General features: G+C 42.2%; 1 protein-coding gene across 10 annotated transcripts in view; it reads left to right on the forward strand.

The window, feature by feature from the left end:
• TNRC6B (trinucleotide repeat containing adaptor 6B) overlaps positions 1-20321 on the forward strand; it is a 259183-nt gene that overhangs the window by 216668 nt on the left and 22194 nt on the right. For all 10 annotated transcript variants that reach the window (XM_029206297.1, XM_029206306.1, XM_029206296.1 and 7 more), the window contains 4 exons: positions 9520-9651; positions 9924-10019; positions 10181-10361; positions 18085-18222. In XM_029206297.1, coding sequence (XP_029062130.1) covers positions 9520-9651; positions 9924-10019; positions 10181-10361; positions 18085-18222 — 547 coding nt within the window. The remainder of the gene's footprint in view (positions 1-9519; positions 9652-9923; positions 10020-10180; positions 10362-18084; positions 18223-20321) is intronic.

Here is a 20321-nt window from a genome sequence, read left to right on the forward strand (position 1 = left end):
TAATTCATTTGGCTCTCAGACACCTTCTATATTGGTTCTCCACCTGCCTTTTCTTGTCTTTCTGCTTTACAAGTTCTTCCTCACTTCCCCAGTGTTTAAACATCAGAGTACCCCAGCCTCAATATCTGAACCTCTTCTCACCACTTACATCCACTTTTAGGTGATCTCACCCAGTGGAATGACTTTAAAATACTGACAGTCCCAAAACTGTGACTTCACCCCAGATCTCTCTTCTGAACCCCAAAGACTTCTGGCCATCTTTAGTAGGATGCCTTATAGGCATCTGAAGTGAACACGCCCAAAACAGAACTTCCTGCTTCATCCCACTCTCCCCTCAAAACATCCTCTTCCTCCAAGCACCTGGCAGTCTCATCCTGCAGGTGCTCAGGCCAGAGCTGGTTGTGAGTTCTCACAACGCACAACCAATCCAGCAACAAATCCTCCCTTCAAAACTTCATCCAGCGTCCAACCATTTCCTACTGTGACCATGGTCTCCTGACTGGTCCCCCCGCTTCATCCCATACTTGCTCCCTCGAGTCTTGTTTTCTGCCCCGAGTTCACACCGATCCTCTAAAAGCACACTGTCCAGTGTAGCCATTAGCTGCATGAGCACTTGAAATGTGACTTGTGGAATGGAAGAACTGAAGTTTGGTTTCAATGAATTTAAATAGCCACACCAGATTAGCACCTACCGTATGGACAGTGCAGATGTGGGACATTTCTGTCATCACAGAAAGTTAAGGTAAATCATGTTACTGCTTTACCGGGACCCCTCTCCTGGCTCCCTCTCTCACTGAGAATACAAAGCCAGCTCTTCACTGTGGTCTTTGGGGCTCTTGGTGACCTCCCTGCCCCCACACTTGCCGCTCTCCTGTTCGTCCAGACCTCTCCAGCCAGCTGGCCCCAGTGCACGGAACATACTCCCAGAATGCACTTCTCCCAGATTGGCACATGGCTCCATCTTTATTCCCTTCAGAGCTCTGCTTCAGTCCCGCCTTATCAGGGAGGCTGTCCCAGGCTGTGTATGGTACACCACCACCACCGTTACTCACCCCCACCCCACCCCCAGGAGGGTAATAAGCTTCACAGCGGCAGGACCTGTGGCTGCTCTGTTGGTTGCTGCACCCTGAACATCGACAGCTGTGCAGGGCATGTATTTTAAGTTCAGTAAGTATATCTCAAGTCACAGGAGGATGCATTTCAGAATGATCTAGAAAGCGGAATTGTTAGGAAAGCACAGTGAACTTAGTCTGAGAGGCTTAGGGGCTCCAAATCCCTTTATGACCAAAGTATCTGCTCTACTTGGAAAAGAAAAGTACTTGCGTTCTCCTACATTTTTGAAATGTGTTTATTTAGCAAAACATGGTTAACATAAAAATTCTTTCTTTTAAAAAAATTTATTTATTTTTATTTGGCTTTGCCGGGTCTTTAGTTGCGGCATGCGGGATCTTTGTTGCATATGTGAGCTTTTAGTTGCGGCATGCATGCAGGATCTATCTCCCCCACCAGGGATTGAACCCAGACCCCCTGCATTGGGAGCACGGAGTCTTAATCGCTGGACCACCAGGGAAGTCCCAGAAAAAAATTCTTCACAAAACTACCCTCCCACCCCACTGGACGCAATGACAAGAATTATTTTTATGTAATCCCCTATCCAGACTTTGTTCGTATACAGGCATGCTTTTCACATAACTGCATTCATGGTCACAGCAGCCTGCTATTTTCATTAACATTGGGTCATAACATTTCCTGGTTACTAATATAGTCTCCAAGTTGATCATTCTTAATGAACAAAGCAAAACGTTCCATCAGGTAGACTTGATTTGGTTTCCCTTTCCCAATTATTGGATATTGTTTCTAATTTTTCACTGTCATAAGTAACGCTGTAGAGAAATCCTTTATACATAGATCTTTGCCCACATTATTTCTAAATTTAGTTGCCCAGAATGAAATTTCTGGGTCAAAGCACATGAACATTTAAAATTCTTTTTTTTTCTTTTTTAAATCCATTCCCCAGACCTTCTTTTATTTTATTTTTATAAATTTATTTATTTATTTATTGGCTGCATTGGGTTTTTGTTGCTGCGCGTGGACTTGGACTTTCTCTAGTTGCGGTGAGTGGGGGCTACTCTTTGTTGCCGTGCATGGGCTTCTCATTGCGGTGGCTTCTCTTGTTGCGGAGCACGGACTCTAGGCGCGCAGGCTTCAGTAGTTGTGGCACACCGGATCAGTAGTTGTGGCACACAGGATCATTAGTTGTGGCTCGCGGGCTCTAGAGCGCAGGCTCAGTAGTTGTGGTGCACAGGCTTAGTTGCTCCACGGCATGTGGGATCTTCCTGGACCAGGGCTCGAATCTGTGTCCCCTGCATTGGCAGGTGGATTCTTAACCACTGCACCACCAGGGAAATCCCTGAACATTTAAAATTCTTAACGAGTGACTTCCCTGGGGGCACAGTGGTTGAGAATCAGCCTGCCAATGCAGGGGACACGAGTTCGAGTACTGGTCCGGGAAGATCCCACATGCAGCGGAGCAACTAAACCCGTGTGCCACCACTACTGAGCCCATGTGCCTAGAGCTCGTGCTCCGCCACAAGAGAAGCCACTGCAATGAGAAGCTCATGAACCTCAATGAAGAGTAGCCCTCACTCGCCGCAACTAGAAAAAGTCCGTGCACAGCAACAAAGACCCAACGCAGCCCAAAATAAATAAATTTATAAAATTCTTGATGAATATTACCAAATTTTACATCCATTTTAACCGCTTTTTATGGACAGTCAATAATTAATGTAAACATAGGAAGAAGATATTGAAACTCATCTTTAAGATTGTTACAAATGTTCCATACCATGGGTTTTTTTCTACCTTGCCTCTTTCTTCCTGTTACTCAAATGTTCAGAAAGTAACATATTCTAGAGGTGTTTGTCTTGCTTTTATTTTTATTTATTTTTTAATAAAGAGACTTTTTTTTTTTTTTAACTTTTATTTATTTTTGGCTGCATTGGGTCTTCATTGCTGCGCACAGGCTTTCTCTAGTTGTGGCGAGCAGGGGCTACTCTTCGTTGCGGTGCACGGGCTTCTCATTGCAGTGGCTTCTCCTGTTGTGGAACACGGGCTCTAGACGCGCAGGCTTCAGTAGTTGTGGTGCACAGGCTTAGTTGCTGCGCAGCATGTGGATCTTCCCGGACCAGGGATCAAACCCATGTCCCCTGCATTGGCAGGAGGATTCTTATCCACTGCGCCACCAGGGAAGTCTGTCTTGCTTTTAAATTGCTGTCATTTTGCACTTGTAACGCTTCATTAAATGCCATATTCACTCCCAACTAGAGCTTCACTTTCTCCAACCCAGCTGGAGATTGAAAGGATTTTAAGCCAGAATAATTAATTCCCTGCCATGGGAATGTGCAAGCCTGCACTTTAATTACTCTGCAACCCAGGTATGAAAAGTCATTTGCCAGGAGCCCAGTGAAGCATCTGTCTGGTCCTTTGTATTCACTGGAAGAGGACAGTACATGTGAATCTGAAGAAGGGAAAAGTTGAGGGCTTCCCTGGTGGCGCAGTGGTTGGGAGTCTGCCTGCCGATGCAGGGGACATGGGTTCGAGCCCTGGTCTGGGAGGGTCACACGTGCTGCGGAGCGACTGGGCCCGTGAGCCACAACTACTGAGCCTGCACGTCTGGAGCCTGTGCTCCGCAACGAGAGAGGCCAAGATAGTGAGAAGCCCGCGCACCGCGATGAAGAGTGGTCCCCGCTTGCCGCAACTGGAGAAAGCCCTCGCACAGAAACGAAGACCCAACACAGCCAAAAAAATAAATAAATAAGCCAATAAAAAAAATTTTTTTTTGAAATAAATTTTAAAAAAAAGAAGAGAGAAGTTGAGCAGTGCTAGATAGGAAGTCCTCAAAGTACAACCTTGATAGTCTATATAACTGTCAATTTATAGAACATATGAGATGCTGACATTTAAATTAAAGAATAAAAATACCTTGTGTTAGCATTTCTTTAAGGTCTTTCTGTATCTGTCTATCTGTAAATAATGTGTTTCATGTTCCCTTTTTTGAACTTTATGTAATGAAATCATACAGTATGTAGCCTTCTCTGACTTTTTTACTTGATAATGCTTGTAAGATTTTCCCATGTTGATTTAGGCAATTGTGGTTCATATTGTATTCTACTATATGAATATACCATCCTTCACTTACCTTGTCTACCCTACTATCGATAGACATTTGGGTTGTTTCCAGATTTTTGCTATTATGAGCAGTGCTGCTGTGAATATTCCTCTATTTGTCTCCTAGGATGAATTTCTCTAGGGTACTGCTGGGTCATGGGCATGTTTTACTTTGAATGGTGGTTTCTTTAGCTAGTATTGAGTAGTAGGAATAGTAAGGAAGGTGGTGAGATCATGGGCTCGTGGCAAGGGGAAACATACATTCTCAAGACTGAAGAGAAACGGTAATCAGGAGACGAGCTGATTTGTCCAGTAGGTCTTTTAAAACTGAAAGAGGGGGCTTCCCTGGTGGCACAGTGGTTAAGAATCCACCTGCCAACACAGGGGACACAGGTTCAAGCCCTGGCCGGGGAAGATCCCACATGCCGCGGAGCAACTAAGCCGGTGCGCCACAACTACTGAGCCTGAGCTCTAGAGCCCACAAGCCACAACTACTGAAGCCTCCTGCGCCCCTAGAGCCCGTGCTCTGCAACAAGACAAGCCACGACAATGAGAAGCCCGCGCACCGCAACGAAGAGCAGCCCCCGCCCGCCACAACTAGAGAAAGCCCACGCACAGCAACAAAGACCCAACACAGCCAAAAATAAATAAATAAATTTATTTTTAAAAACTGAAAGAGGGCTTCCCTGGTGGCACAGTGGTTAAGAATCCGCCTGCCAATGCAGGGGACTCGGGTTTGAGCCCTGGTCCGGGAACATCCCACATGCCGCAGAGCAACTAAGCCCATGCGCCACAACTACTGAGCCTGCGCTCTAGAGCCCACGAGCCACAACTACTGACGCCTGTGAGCCACAACTCCTGAAGCCCGCACGCCTAGAGCCCGTGCTCCGCAACAAGAGAAGCCACTGCAATGAGAAGCCGCGCACAGCAACGAAGACCCAATGCAGCCAAAAATAAATAAATAAATAAAATATTTAAAAATAATAAAACTGAAAGAAGGGAGGAGAAATGACAGTTCAGACAATGGCTCTTTATTTTGGAGGCCAGTAGGTTGGGAAAGAAAATAAGCAAAGGAGATTTCCCATGAATCATAGATGAAAGCTTTGGAAAGGAAGTCAGAAACACGCTGATCAGTACAGACAGCCTGGAGCGGCACTGTCCAGTAGAAATGTAACACAAGCCACGTAATGGAATTTAAAGTTTTTAGTAGCCCCATTTAAAAGATAAAAAGAAACTGGTAAAGTTAATTTAATAATATATATTCTTTAAACCAATATATCTAAATTATTATCGTTTCAACCTTTACTCAGTGTTTTTAAATTATATTAAAATTTTTACTTTCCTTTTTTAATACCAAGTCTTTGAAATCTGGTGTGTATTTTACACTTAAAACACATCTCGGGACTTCCCTGGCAGTCCAGTGGTTGGGACTCCACGCTTCCACTGCAGGAGGGCATGGGTTCGATCCCTGGTTGGGGAACTAAGATCCTGCATGCCACGTGCTGCGGCCAAAAAAAAAAAAAACCCCACATCTCCACTTAGGTTAGGCATGTTTCAGCTGCTCGGTAGCCACATGAGGCTAGTAGTTAACATACCAGGTGGGACAGGCCTGCAAACAGAGTTACTGTATTCTTTTCTAGAAACTGCCACAGCAAATGACCACAAACTGGGTAGCTTAAAACAACAGGCATTTATTCTCTTACAAGTTCTGGAGGCTAGACGTCTGATAGCAAGGTGTCATCAGGGTTGGTTCCTACTGCAGGCTCCAGAGGAGAGTCTGCTCCGTGCCTCTCTCCTAGTTTCTGGTGGCTGCTGGCAGGGCTTGGTGTTCCTTGACATGTAAATGCGTCACTCCCATCACCACCTCCATATTCACGTGGCATTCTTCCCTGTGTGTCTCTGGACTTTCTCTTCTTCTAAGGACACCAGTCATTGGATTAGGGCCCACTGTAATCCATTATGTCCTCATCTGAAACTTGATTATGTCTACAAAGATCCTACTTTTGAATAAGGTCACATTTCTCAGATCACAGTTGGGCATGAATTTGGGGAGTGGGGGACACAGTTCAACCTAGTATAGTTGCTAAACCAAATGAATTTAAGATTCACACTGTGAAGGTAAGAAATACGATTTCATGAGTCACTGAGGTATGGTCTAAGACTCTGGTTTAGAATATGGTGTGATAGCGTAGGATATATCTCCACTCGTAGCCTCATTCCCTGTCCCCGACCGCTCCCATCCCCCACCAAACAAAAAAAAGAAAAAAACCTTTTAATACAGTGAGGTTAGAACCATTATATCAGAGACAATAAGTTAAGCCACACTGGTGACCATTTGGGTGAACTCAAAGGACAGGTGAAGAAGAATTATTATTTGAGATGAGTTGTGGAAGGTGTGTCCCTCATGCTGGCCATAAAACTCGTGCAGCGGTAAAGTGCGCAGTAATGGTGTGCCTGCTTTGAGCTCCTATCTGCTAGGGGTCTGTTAAAATAGAAAATCAAATAAGGTGGGATTTTGTTTTGTTTCGTTTTTTTAAGTCAGTTTATCTTTTTTTTTTTAATTGAAGTATAGTTGATTTACAATGTTGTGTTAGTTTCAGGTGTACAGCAAAGTGGTTCGGTTATATATATCTGTTCTTTTTCAGATTCTTTTCCATTATAGGTTATTACAAGATACTGAATATAGTTCCCCATGCTATAAAGTAGGTCCTTGTTGTTTATCTGTTTTTTATATAGTAGCGTCAAACAAGTTTTTTAATTGGTTGGCAACACTCAGCATCTCGTAGAGAGTAGAGAGGAAGCAGCTGGGAAAACTATTACTTTAAATCAAAATACTTTCCAAAATGAGAGAATTGGTAGTTTAAATGCAAGTGCCTGAGATCTTGGAAGAAAATGAGTTGGTGAGCCAAGTATAGGAAACTTGAACTTAGATGTTTTTAGACTAAAAAGTGTCAAAGAAAAGATAGGCAGATATTCTTGAGAATGTAGCAGAGACGGTGACTCAAAAGTATTAGGAAGCTGAAGAATTTAACTTTGACTGTGATGCTAAAGAAAGGTAACATGGGAAGACCCCATGGCCTTCTGATGAAAGCATTCTGATGACTCACGTTTTATAGGGTCATTTTTAAAAGATGGAAAGTAAGGGTATGCAAGCAAGGGTGAATGTGTGAGAGTCATGCTGGGAGATTAAAACACAAAATAAGTGGAGGCTTGTAAAAAGTGTCTTAGAGCTTGGTTTGGTGCAATGTGGTGACTGGGAAAGGAATCATAGCTTTGGACTCTTCGTATAATGCTGACTGATTAAGTGGAAAGAAAATTTTTACTGCTTTTGTCTTCTCTGTTAAGAATAAGGGTGTTCAACCGAAAGGGTTTAAGATGCAGTAAATCCTACAGCAGAGAAAGAATTTGTGGAAAGAATTGCAGAGCCCTGACTGTGATCTTTGAAGAATGCTTGGGGTCTTCAAGGAGGAGGGTTTAATAATGACAACCCCTCTTTCCTGCCCAAATCCTGAATTTTTAAGACAAAAAGAGGAAGGCTTCCAGGGGCCTAAACGTCTCCTTTACTACCGAGAAAGCTGATACTGGAGAATGTGAGCTTCCTAATACTGAATTCCAAACTTACCCCCTAGTAACTGGAATAGGGCAGTCCTCCCTGTGGGCTTGCTGCCAGGATGTAAGGGAAAGAGGCCCAGAGTGTTATGATAAAGGTGGATGCCCCTCTGTGTGGAGCCTCAGGTCAGCAGTGGGAAAGAAGCACCCCTCCCCTACAATGAAGTAAGGAGAATGGGGGAATTTTTTTTTTTTTCCTAATTTTGAAAGAACAAGGAAAGTGGCTTAAAGACTGATGAACTTGGTGCCAGTTCCAAGCAAGATTCTAGACAAGATTATCAAAAACATGGTTTCTGAGCACCTGTACTAGGAATCGAGAATCGTAGTTTGCTAACATATTTGAACTTAACTCGTTTTCTTCACTGATTGGTAAAAGAATTTTGGATTATAGGAACGATAAAGTTGTTGTATCTCTATTTTGACAAGTCATTAGACAAGCTGTCTAAAACAGTTGTGTTGATTAGAAATGATTGAGTATTCCTGGACTTAGACCAGTTTCAGGTTGGAGGAACGTTTTTGGTGGCACGTGACTAAATTTATCTTCAGCTCTGTCAAGTTCAACATTCCTGTCAGTCACCAGATGGGGAAACTCAAACTGGGAATAAGTGAAATAATAGGTAGAAAATAACTTGGTGGGGTGACTGTTAGTAAGTCAAAATATGAGAGGTTCATTCATCTAATAGGTGTTTATGACCATCTGCTGTGTGCCATGCATATAAAGATAAATGTAAAGTCCTAAGGATCAAAACATAAATTAATAAAATTTTTAAACCCAGCTGCTTAAAAATTACATGGGGAAGTAAAACGCCCCATGTAATTTTAATCTGATGCCCCATCTTCAATTTTAATATTATAGATTTTAATTGACAGTAGGCTTAATGTGTGAGTTAGGAGCTATGATATGATCATCAGAGAAGTTGAGATTGTAGGAACTGTTAAAAGCATGGCTTTTAGAAGAATAGTTAGTGATGGCCAGGTCTACCCAGTATTAGACAACGTTAGGAAATGGCTTTTCTGTCCTGGGCTCTGCGTTGAGAAATTGAATGAGATACAGGTGAGAGAACTGATCATATGTAGCCTGGAGATGAGATGCAGGGGAGCTGTAATCATTGCCTGGACATCTGAAGAACCATCCTGTGAAATAACATGAACATGTACGGAGTGCATTTCTAAGCATTTGACATGGACTAACTCGTAAAGTCCTCAAACAACCGTTTTGGAGATAAGGAAAGTGAGGCTTAGAAAGGTTAATTAAGTCACTTGCTCTGAGTCCTATACCTTAGAAAAGGCAGGTCCACACGGTCTGCCTCTAGAACTAGGCTTCTGACCACAGTGCTATTTACCACTCATGGAAGAGGGAGTAAGTTTGTTCTCCATGGCACTCACTGATTCAGTGGGTTCCGTGGATGTTTTTATAGCACATTTCCAGTAATAACTTCTCAAACAAAAGTTATATTATCATTAATTTTTTTTCTTGATATTTTCTAGATTGTAAAATTCATAATTTTTAGTGTAGAAAAATTTGGAAGTCTAAAAAGAGAATTAAAAAGTTCCTGTAATTTCACCACTCAAAGACAACCATTGTTAACACTTTGGTGTATTTCTCCCAATCGTTCAATATTTTTCATAAATATTTTTCAAGGAAAAAATTGGCAGTGCTTGCTTTAGCTCTAATAAGATTCATTTCACGGAAAAATAAAAATTTTATTTTGATAAATTCTGAAAGTTCCTTCTTTTGGCTAGGTTTCTGCCTCAATGCTCAAGCAGTTTCCCAACAGTGGCCTGAATCCAGGTCTTTTCAATGTGGGGCCCCAGTTATCTCCTCAACAAATTGCCATGCTGAGCCAGCTTCCACAAATTCCCCAGTTTCAGTTGGTAAGTAGCAGATTTTCCTCCTATAGCTAAAAAGGTTACTTGCTTTTTTTTCTTTTTCTTTTTTTTTTTTCTCTTTAGCTTTTATTTGCTTCATTTCATGCAAACTGTTGAGTGTGCTTAAGGGTTGATATATCAGCTCAACTGCAGGTAAATGTGACCCGTAGACTGGGAACTCGGTGGTGCTTCCTTCACGGGCACTTGATTCATTCACCGTTTTCCCAGTAAGTCTGTCTCAGGAAACTTGCGTCCTCTCTTTCTCCCCTGCTTTGTAGGCGTGTCAGCTGCTCCTGCAGCAGCAGCAACAGCAGCAGTTGTTACAGAACCAGAGGAAGCTTTCTCAAGCCGTGCGCCAGCAGCAGGAGCAGCAGGTACGTGGCACTGGAAGGGTCCCCCTGGTGCTCCACGGGAGGAATGCGTCTCTGCTTAACCTCTTCGATGGCAAACATGACTCAAATGCCGCCTTTCCCCGTGAGGTTCAGGGTGTTGGCTTCTCACGTGTCCGTTTTCCCTTGCGCCTGCTCGCCTCCAGCTGGCTCGAATGGTGAGCGCCCTGCAGCAGCAGCAGCAGCAGCAGAGGCAGCCCAGCATGAAACATTCGCCGTCTCATCCCGTTGGGCCCAAGCCGCACCTGGACAACATGGTCCCCAACGCTCTAAATGTGGGGCTCCCAGACCTTCAAACCAAAGGGCCAATACCTGGATATGGTTCTGGTAAGCTGTGAAGTAATGAAAACTGCCTGTTGAAAAATACCTGCCAGTCATGTTCTCAGCCTGGGGGTTGGACCTACATTACGCTGTTTTCACAACAGTTGTGCAGGGTAGGTGAATATTTGTATCCCTCTCTTTCAGGTGAGATATCTGAGTTATTGATATCCTAGAGTCTCAGTGGTTTCCTGAAGCTCACCACACAGTAAATAACAGAGACAGGCCTCCACCTTCTCTGGGTCCAAAGCAGTCTTTTATTACTTGTGAGTGGCAATCAGCTCTCCTACCACCAGGAATTTTTTCAAGCCAGTTAAATGTTTGTACCTGCTGTGACTGCTACACAACGTCTGAGGTTATAATCTAATAAATTATGTACAAGTTGAGGCGTTTAGCTCTCCAGATAAAATTACCTTCTCTTGAAAAAATGGGGAACTGATATTAAAATTATAAGGCAAACTGATAAAATTCTTCTGATATTAGTATCTCATCTGATTTAAATAGAATTAGCACAAGTAAAGTTATACCTTTGACATTCATCAAGAATTTGTTGGCAGGCAAATCGTAGCTCTTTCAGAACTGGGGAACATGTTGTAAGCAGAGTCCAATCAGTGAGGCAGCAGTGATTTAAAAATAAAATGAAAAAGGTACCACACCCCACAGCGTTTTTCTTCTCAGACTGACAACATTTAGATTTTCTTTCAGTAAAGACCATACTGTTCTCTGCAAACTCAAAAACAAGAGTTTGGGGAGACTTGAAATCCATACTCCCAGGTGACAGGGTGACCCTGGACAAATGGCCCTGCTCTCTGTGCTCTGTGAGGTGCCCGCTGCCCCCTGGGGAGGCCACATCCAGAGAAGAGCAGAGAGTTCAAGGACTCCTTGATCCTGGATAGTTGTAAGGGAATTAATTTACAGATCCTTAAGTTCTACCAACTGTACTTAAAAATGATTGCCTGAGAACTGACTTTTAAATTCAAAATAAACTTTCTTCCATATGACATAAAAGAAGGGCAGATTCTCCACCATCTCATATCCTATTAGAGCATGCTTCTCTGAGGTTCCAGGCAAGGAGGAAGCCTCCCTTGATGACTAATGATGGTGCCATTACCCCTGGGCTTCCAGTCTTCACCTTCTGAATCGTGTCTTCTGTTACAGATGAAGCTTGACATAAGAGCCTGGGTGTGTTGGTGTGTGTTCAGTTGTTCTGAATTTAGACACTATACATGATAGTGAAGTGGGGCAACTGTGCTTCTTTTATATCCACTTTAGTCAAAGGGTGCGTAGTTCTTGAAAAGGAATCCAGTCGTATAAAGCAAAGAGCACCTGGAGGCCACAAGTGGCTTTTCCACTTGTTTTAAGAACACAGTTCTTTTCAGGCCTTCTCAGTACTCGTCCTGAGGGTATGTCTTAGTTGAAAAGAAAAGCACCTTTGAACAGCTTGAGCAGTATAGTTTAGTGAGACTGACTCTTTGAAACAGACGTTTTCACAGTGAACCAGGTAAAGCCTGTGGATAAACTTTTATGTGATTTCCTTTAGACTGGGTATGCACTGGTCAATTAGTTGTTAAAAATCTAAAATCATGATGTATTTATTTCAATGACAGTCTTTATAACATCTTTACTATCTGTTGCCCCCTATTAAAAAGTAAAATTATGTGTTGGCTACAAATCTGTTAATTTTTAGCAGTGTATACCTCTCTTATTTATTAAATATATAGAAAATTTTTATCATGATGTCTTATTAGATTAATCGTGTTGTTTGTGATTATTATACTTAACTATTCCTAATGACTGAAGGATCAGAGTTCAGTATATATACATATGTACATTTACTGAAGAAATTTCATGGGTTGTTTTTTTTAAAATCATATTCCTGTTTCATAAGTAACTTAAAAAGTTAGTTCTGCATTATAATCCAAATTAAGTAAGGAGGAAGAACATATTGACTTATTTATATCTGCTCACTTATTAAACAATGGATAAATTAATTTTATTAGGTCTTTATATTAATTGTGATCTGACCACTTATAATCTGCCTTACAAGATGCATTTTGCAGTTTATTTCACAGTTACAATTCTCCTTAATTCATATTACCCACATTTCTTGGAATTGAAAAATTGGGACTGAAAACAAGTCTGATTTGGCTGGCTATTTTGAATAAATTGAATCTATAGCTGTAAGATTTTGATGAAAATATAGTTAAAGCATTTACACAGGTTAAAACTTTTTCAAAAAAGATTATATGGCAAAGCTGTAATAAAATGAATGAATATACATGAGTATAAATGGTGCTGAGTATAGCAAACTAAAAAAAAAAAATACCTGTAGGTTAAAGACTAGCAAGAATAATTAAGTTTCTTAATAAATATTGATGAAGCCTCTACTGGTATATTTTCTCAGAATTAAAAAGTTGAATGACTTTCATGACTGCTTAACGGGTTACCCTTAGCTATTTTTGTTTCTGTCTTTTTTTAATATTTATTTTTTTGTCTGCTTTGGGTGTTCATTGTGGAGCACGGGCTTCCCTCTAGTTGCAGCGTGGAGGCTTCTCTCTAGTTGTGGCATGAGGGTTTTCTCTTCTCTAGTTGTGGCGCGTGGGCTCCAGGGCTCGTGAGCTCTGTAGTTTGCAGCACGCAGGCTCTCTAGTTGAGGTGCGCGAGCTCAGTAGTTGTGGCACGCAGGCTTAGTTGCCCCGCGGCATGTGGGATCTTAGCTCCCTAACCAGGGATCAAATCCGCATCCCCTGCGTTGGAAGGCGGATTCTTTACCACTGGACCACCAGGGAAATCCCCCTAGCTGATTGTTTTTGTAAAGTAGATGGTTTCTAATTTTCTGCTTTTAGCAAAATGGAAAATATACCTAATTGAATTGTCATGTGATAATGACCTGTCTAAAAATTAGTATTTATACTAAATATATACTAAATACTAAAAGTAGTTTTAGTATTTGTTTTATTGAGCGGGTGGGGGGGAGGAAATATACCTAAAAAAGAATGTAAAATAACTGATGTAATTACAAGACTCCTCCTTTTCCCATCGCCTTATTTGTGTAAGATATCTTAGTGCTTTATCAAGACTACAAAAATTTTTTAAGTAGGAATAGTATGAACTAAATCTCATTCTAGTATTAAGTCATAGTCACTCACAAATATCTGAACTAATGGAGAAGCAAAGTCACTCATCAGGAAGGGCATGTCAAATAAAATTTTATGTTTAAAATTTATCAAAATATGTAATATTTCTGTGTGTGGTATATCCAGTGAAAAGTAGAGTTATGAATAGTAGAGATTATTAAAATAGCAGAAGAATAACTATATCTTTCCTGGTATTATGATGTGTCAATATCACATGTGCATGTGGACATGGATTAGAACAGTTGTATTAAAGGGGCAACTGTGGATGATTTCTTTCTTTTATAATTTATTCTTTATTATAATTATTATTTTTTTAACATCTTTATTGGAGTATAATTGCTCTACAGTGGTGTGTTAGTTTCTGCTTTATAACAAAGTGAATCAGCTATACATACACATATATCCCCATATCTCCTCCCTATCCCACCCCTCTAGAGGGTCACAAAGCACTGAGCTGATCTCCCTGTGCTATGCGGCCGCTTCCCACTAGCTAGCTATTTTACATTTGGTAGTGTATATGTGTCCATGCCACTCTCTCACTTTGTCCCAGCTTACCCTTCCCCCTCCCCGTGTCCTCAGGTCCCTTCTCTACGTCTGCGTCTTTATTCCTGTCCTGCCCCTAGGTTCATCAGAAACTTTTTTTTTTAGATTCCATATATATGTGTTAGCATACAGTATTTGTTTTTCTCTTTCTGACTTACTTCACTCTGTATGACGGACTCTAGGTCCCTCCACCTCACTACAAATAACTCAGTTTCGTTTCTTTTTATGGGTGAGTAATATTCCATTTTATATATGTGCCACATCTTCTTTATCCATTTTAATTATTATAAAACCCCAAGAACTTGTTTTTTAATCTGCAACCAAAGTAATAGTGGAAAATATAGAACTACGGCAAAGAGAGTGAAGGAGTGATCAATTAAGGACAAGTTAATTTGAGAGAGTTTCCTTAAGGAGGTAAGCCCTGAGACAAGTGGTAGTGATGAATAGACAACGAATTAGAGTGTGTGGCAAAGAAAGTAATTCTGGCAAGGACAGATAAGGTAGCCAAGAGCTTGTATTTGTAAAAATGATAAGGGAGGTAAAAGGAATGTACTGGTGAAATGAGGCCCTGGAAAGGCAAGGGGCATGTCTTATCTCTGATTGTACCTTAGCTCCTAACACAGAGCCTGGCACAAATTAGGCTCTCCATAAATATTCATTGGACTGAACTAAATGACTTGTTTGATTAGAATTTCTGTCGGGGAACTGGAGAATTACTGGAGGCTACTTGATGGACTGAGGAAGTTTGGTTTGATGAAATAGCAAGGACAGTCAAGTCAGTGTTTTCCTGGGTTTGGAGGTGTGATAGCTCATGAGCAGCCCCAGAGGTCACGAGTGGAGTGCCCTCTGCCTTCTGTTAATGCAGCCTCTAGAGCACAGAATTCCTTTCATCCAGATTTGTTGAGCACATTCTATTCTAACGTCAGGCCAGTCACTATGTGACATCGAAGAAAGATACAGTTACATACAGCCTTGCACTGATTTTCCTCTCATAGTTTTGGGTTTGTAGATTGGACCTTTCAAGGCACTTATCTCCTGTGTTTTTTGGGGGGGTTTGTTTTTTTGCCCTCTTCAGTTTTTTTTCCTTACTACACTTTATTGCTTAGTTACGGTGCTGCCATATCGTGTTGGCATTTAATCCACAAGTTTCTAATGAGAAAGATGCCCACTTTACCTAAGGTTCAGGGGGAACTGCTCAAACTCTTTTCTCTCCTAAGATTTATAACTCTTACTAATTTTTTACATTTTATGTGTCACAGAAGAACTCTAAGCAGCTGAAATGAAATAACTTTAATTCATTGTGAGTTTTAAATTTTAAAGCAACTTTAAAGAAAATTAATATATAAAGGAATGGTTTCTTATCTTACTAATCCTTACATTCTTCTTTTTAATCTTCACCAGAATCCCAGGTTATTTTCAAAAGCTCTTTCTCAATGATTAGAACCGAGCTTTCAGATGGCCTGGAATCCAGGCACTTTGGGCTGGTTTTCTAAGTCAAAGGTAGAGGTGTAATTTACCCAAGGAGTAAACCCACTTAGGCCACTAAAGCTGTATCAGAGAAGGCCCTTGTTCCTTTCAACCTCCCTGTCCTCCAGTCTCATTTCATTTTAGCCACATAGGACAAAAGGGAAAATATCTTAAACTCTTCTTTTTTACAAAGAAGGGTTCGGGGACTTCCCTGGTGGCGCAGTGATTAAGAATCTGCCTGCCAATGCAGGGGACACGGGTTCAAGCCCTGGTCCGGGAAGATCCCACATGCTGCGGAGCAACTAAGCCCATGCGCCACAACTACTGAGCCTGCACTCTGGAGCCCGCAAGCCACAACTGCTGAAGCCCGCGCGCCTAGAGCCCGTGCTCCGCAACAAGAGAAGCCACCGCAATGAGAAGCCTGCGCACCGCAGCAAAGAGTAGCCATTGCCCACCGCAACTAGAGAAGGCCTGCGTGCAGCAATAAAGACCCAACGCAGCCAAAAATAAATAAATTAATTTAAAAATAATAAAATAAAAAGAAGGGTTCAATCTGAAATATTTCCAGCTCATTCCAAGGACTTCTGCTCCCCACCCACACCCTCCAAGCAACCACTTGGACTAGTAAAGTCAGTTACAAACTGTGTGAAAGGACAGTGTTCCGTATATTAATAGCAACATTTTAAACAGGTCAAGAAAGGTGTTAGAACTGATTTGATTTATTGTGCATTTATAAAACTATCCCTGACAAGAGAAGCACAGGGGAGAAAAATGTGACCTGGGCCCCCAGTGGGATTTGGATAGATGGAACTTGAGGGCCAATAAGACACCAGATGGTAGGAGAGTAAAGTGGGTACAGCGTGGAGTCTGGCCTGGCTGGAGCTGCACGTCCACTAAGGGAAGAACAGACCCCGCAGGCCACCTGAGCTGAGGCGTGGTGGGAACCCTGCTGACCTCCTTGGGTGTCCATGCTTGCCTGTTGTTGCCACCCTATCTGTGGCTCATTCTCCTTTTTCTGTTTTTTATTCATTATTCTTCCCTTCCCCCTTTCAGTGGTTGATTTTAGTCCTTTACTTTTTTTGAGCATCAGTTTGAAAAGTATTAAATACATTCTGACCCAAAATGGATGGTGGGCCCTGTGAGGCTACATCAACAAGCCTGTCCTGTCTGGCTTTCACCTGTCCAGCCCTGTTCAGTGGGAAAATGTTACCTGCCAAAACCCTTGCTAAAAGCCTGACACCTGGCAGCACACGGCGAAGTAAACTGAATCTCTCACCAATTGCCTAGTCAAGCTACGGGGTCTTTGTCATTATATAAAAACTTTTTTCAAATTGATCTCCCAGATTCTATCTACCCCATTCTCACACTGTCAGGTCTCTTTGTAAAATACAGGTCTAGTTATCTCTCCTCACTTGCTGAAGAATTTCATCTCCTGTCTTAGAGGGGAAAAAAAGGTCTAGACTCCTCAGCCTGATACATGAAGACCCTACACGCCACGCCACTTCATTGCTCCCCATCTCACTGCATCCATAGGCAGCCAAGCATTGGAGTCACATTGGGCTTGTCATCATTCCCTAAACACGCCTGATAGTCACCAGTCAGAGCTTTGTACTTGGTTTCCTTGGCTTACTCGCCTACCTCGCCTAGGTCCAGGATCAGTGTCCCTCTGCAAAGCCTTTCCTCCGCCAGAGACCCTGCCACAACTTAATAGCTGCCGTTACACCAGGTTGGGGTTTTGTTTTGTTTTGTTTTAAAATTTATTCATTTATTTATTTATTTATTTGGCTGCGTTGGGTCTTTGTTGCAGTGCGCGGGCTTCTCGTTGCAGTGGCTTCTCTTATTGTGGAGCATGGGCTCTAGGCACACAAGCTTCAGTAGTTCTGGCGCACAGGCTTAGTTGCTCCGCGGCATGTGGGATCTTCCCAGGCCAGGGCTCGAACCTGTGTCTCTTGCATTGGCAGACAGATTCTTGTTTTTTTTTTTTTTGTTTTTTTTTTGCGGTACGAGGGCCTCTCACTGCTGTGGCCTCTCCCATGTCCGGAGAGCACAGGCTCCGGACGCGCAGGCTCAGCGGCCATGGCTCACGGGACCAGCCACTCTGCGGCATGCAGGCTCAGTAGTTGTGGCACACGGGCTTAGTTGTTCCACGGCATGTGGGATCTTCCTGGACCAGAGCTCGAACCTGTGTCCCCTGCATTGACAGACGGATTGTTAACCACGGCACCGCAAGGGAAGCGCCCACCATGTTGGTTTGATGTGTAGACGTCTCCATCTCAGTTGGAGAATTGCTGGCCCCACGTTCTGTTTGACGCAGATGGATAAGTGAATGCACACATGCACTGAGATGGTCTTAATGAGATGGCAGTCATACATGTTTTCATACCTGAACAGAGTCGTCACTTTTTTAGCAAGCAGGAGCCAGGATCAGCATTTTGAATCAAAATATCTGTTTCTGAGTGAAGAAAACTTCATGTGAATTGGTCTTTAAGTGACAAATGAAGCTATTCATGGGTTCTGCCTCAGAACTCTTGGTTACTGATACTAGAAACTTATAAAAAGACGTAAAATGTGGTTCTCCATTTTAGGCTTCAGCTCTGGCGGCATGGACTACGGCATGGTTGGTGGGAAGGAGGCTGGAACAGAGTCTCGCTTTAAACAGTGGACCTCCATGATGGAGGGACTGCCCCCTGTAGCCACACAGGAAGCCAATATGCACAAAAATGGTAAGAGCAAACAGAGCTTCATGACTTGGAGCTGTGCTGACTCTGAGCAAGCCTTGATGAAGTGGCCTGTAAACTTACTTTGAAGCACAGATCTTTTTTAGCTTTTTCCTAATGAGTCTCTTGATTTTTCCCCCCAATCCTGTGATCACCTAGGAGAGGAAGATTGGGGTTGTGTGTATTTCAAATTATAAGAAACTTGAAAGTGCTAGTTCCACTTAAGGGCAGCAAAATTTCCCACCTGCAATTGGATTGAGGGCAGTAGCAGTGAACTTGAGCGCCCCTTGTTAAAACCCTAATAAATTGGCTGAGAGAACAGAATCAGTTTTTGGAGCTACAAGAGAGAGATCCCAACAAATATATATCATGATGATTGTTTGAGCTCTTTGATCTCCAAAAGATGACTAATAGATCAATACATGAGGTCTGAACTTTACACAAAGCTTTCTTGTTCTTTATGAATGACAGTGTCTGCGAGACAGCAGTCGAGGGCATTGTAGGCTTTGGTTTTGAATGTGGGTCAGCTCTTCCATCTCTGTAATTCTCTGTAAGAGCATCTCCATTTCCCTTTGAAATGGATAAAAGGTCTTAGGACCTTCCTTCAGCCTTTGTTTCAATGTTTGTTTCATTTGACGGTAATTTACTTGGACTCAGCTGTATCCATGAGAACCAAGTGTAAATAGGTTTTGGACTGGCTCCTGCAGGGGCTTCCTGGCAGCCTCAGCCCCATCAGTCTGGAGCCTTTCAGGGTTCCTTTATAAACCCCTCTTTCATGTGCCCATCCGGTAGGCTGGTGAAGTGGCCATGTGAAGTTCTCTGCCTGCTATCCCTAAGCATTATCATTTGATTTCATGCTACAAAATCAAGAACGATGTATTGAAATTATCAAATCTGTTTCTGGACTGAATAAGCTCAGCATCTATAGCTTTGGACACTTAGGCTGCTTCCTTAGGCTGATGATTCATTAAGTCCCCTTGTCCCCAAAGACATGATAGGTGTATGATTATAAATGCACGGTGGCATATGAGAAGCTATCTTACAGGTAAAATACTCGCTTGCCTTTTTAGAGCTTATAGGTAATGTTTTCCCATTTCCTTAGCAATCCCCAAGGTAATTGAGCTTTTCATTTCCTACTACTTCAGTACTGTGTGCCCTTGAGTCAAAATTCCTGTCAGTGGCTCCAGAAAAGCGAATGACTTCTCTTAGCTGAACATGGAGACAGTTTTGATAATACTTGTGCTAGGCCAAACCAAACAGATTATTTTAATCGATATTTACACAAATATTTTATTTTCTTTTTTTTTATTTTTGACCATGTCATGTGGAATGCAAGATCTTAGTTCCCTGACTAGGGATTGAACCCGTGCCCCCTGCAGTGGAAGCATTAAGTCTTAACCACTGGACCACCAGGGAAGTCCCTACACAAATATTTTAATACATTACCCTGGAAGTAATTTTATCTGTTCATAAACAGCATCCTAAGGGTAGATCAGGTAACACAATACAGCATGTAAAATTCATTTGAAAGATAAGTAGAATGGTATCTCACAGAGGTCAAAATTTTCATTTAAAGTAAAGTTCATTTTTTGTTAGTTTAAGGGAATTATTAAGCTTTTAATTTTTTTCCTGCCTCCCAGCATATAAAATGCATGAAGGGGGCACCAACAAAACTGAAATGCTCTCGGGACAGCAGTTTTACAAAGGATTTGCTGTTCTTCATGTGTGGAGCCGTGGATCTCAGAGCTGCAGAGTTCACTGCTGGCCCTGTGCTGGCAGAGACCCTCGGCGGGAATGCTGTCTCATTGCTTTGGAATTTAAAGCAATTGCAGATGCCTTTCTCTCCAGCAAACTCCCTCTGTTTTCTCTGCTTCTTCCAGCTAAACTAGGCCTGATCAGCACTTAAAGACTTGGGTGGGTTGGTGTCAGTAGAAATGTAATTAAAAACCCTTCTATGTGCCGCAAATTGTTGAGTATTTTTCCTATTCCTCATTCCTAGGTCATTAGTGTAAAAACTGGGGGGATGATGGTATGATTCGTAGTTGATGAAAGTTTTGTTAACTTCATAAGACCATGGAATTTTAAAATTGAAAGGGACGTTCAGG

The sequence above is a fragment of the Monodon monoceros genome, unplaced genomic scaffold (assembly GCF_005190385.1).
Source record: "Monodon monoceros isolate NGI ecotype Baffin Bay Population unplaced genomic scaffold, NGI_Narwhal_1 Super_Scaffold_6, whole genome shotgun sequence".
Classification (NCBI taxonomy): Eukaryota; Metazoa; Chordata; class Mammalia; order Artiodactyla; family Monodontidae; genus Monodon; species Monodon monoceros.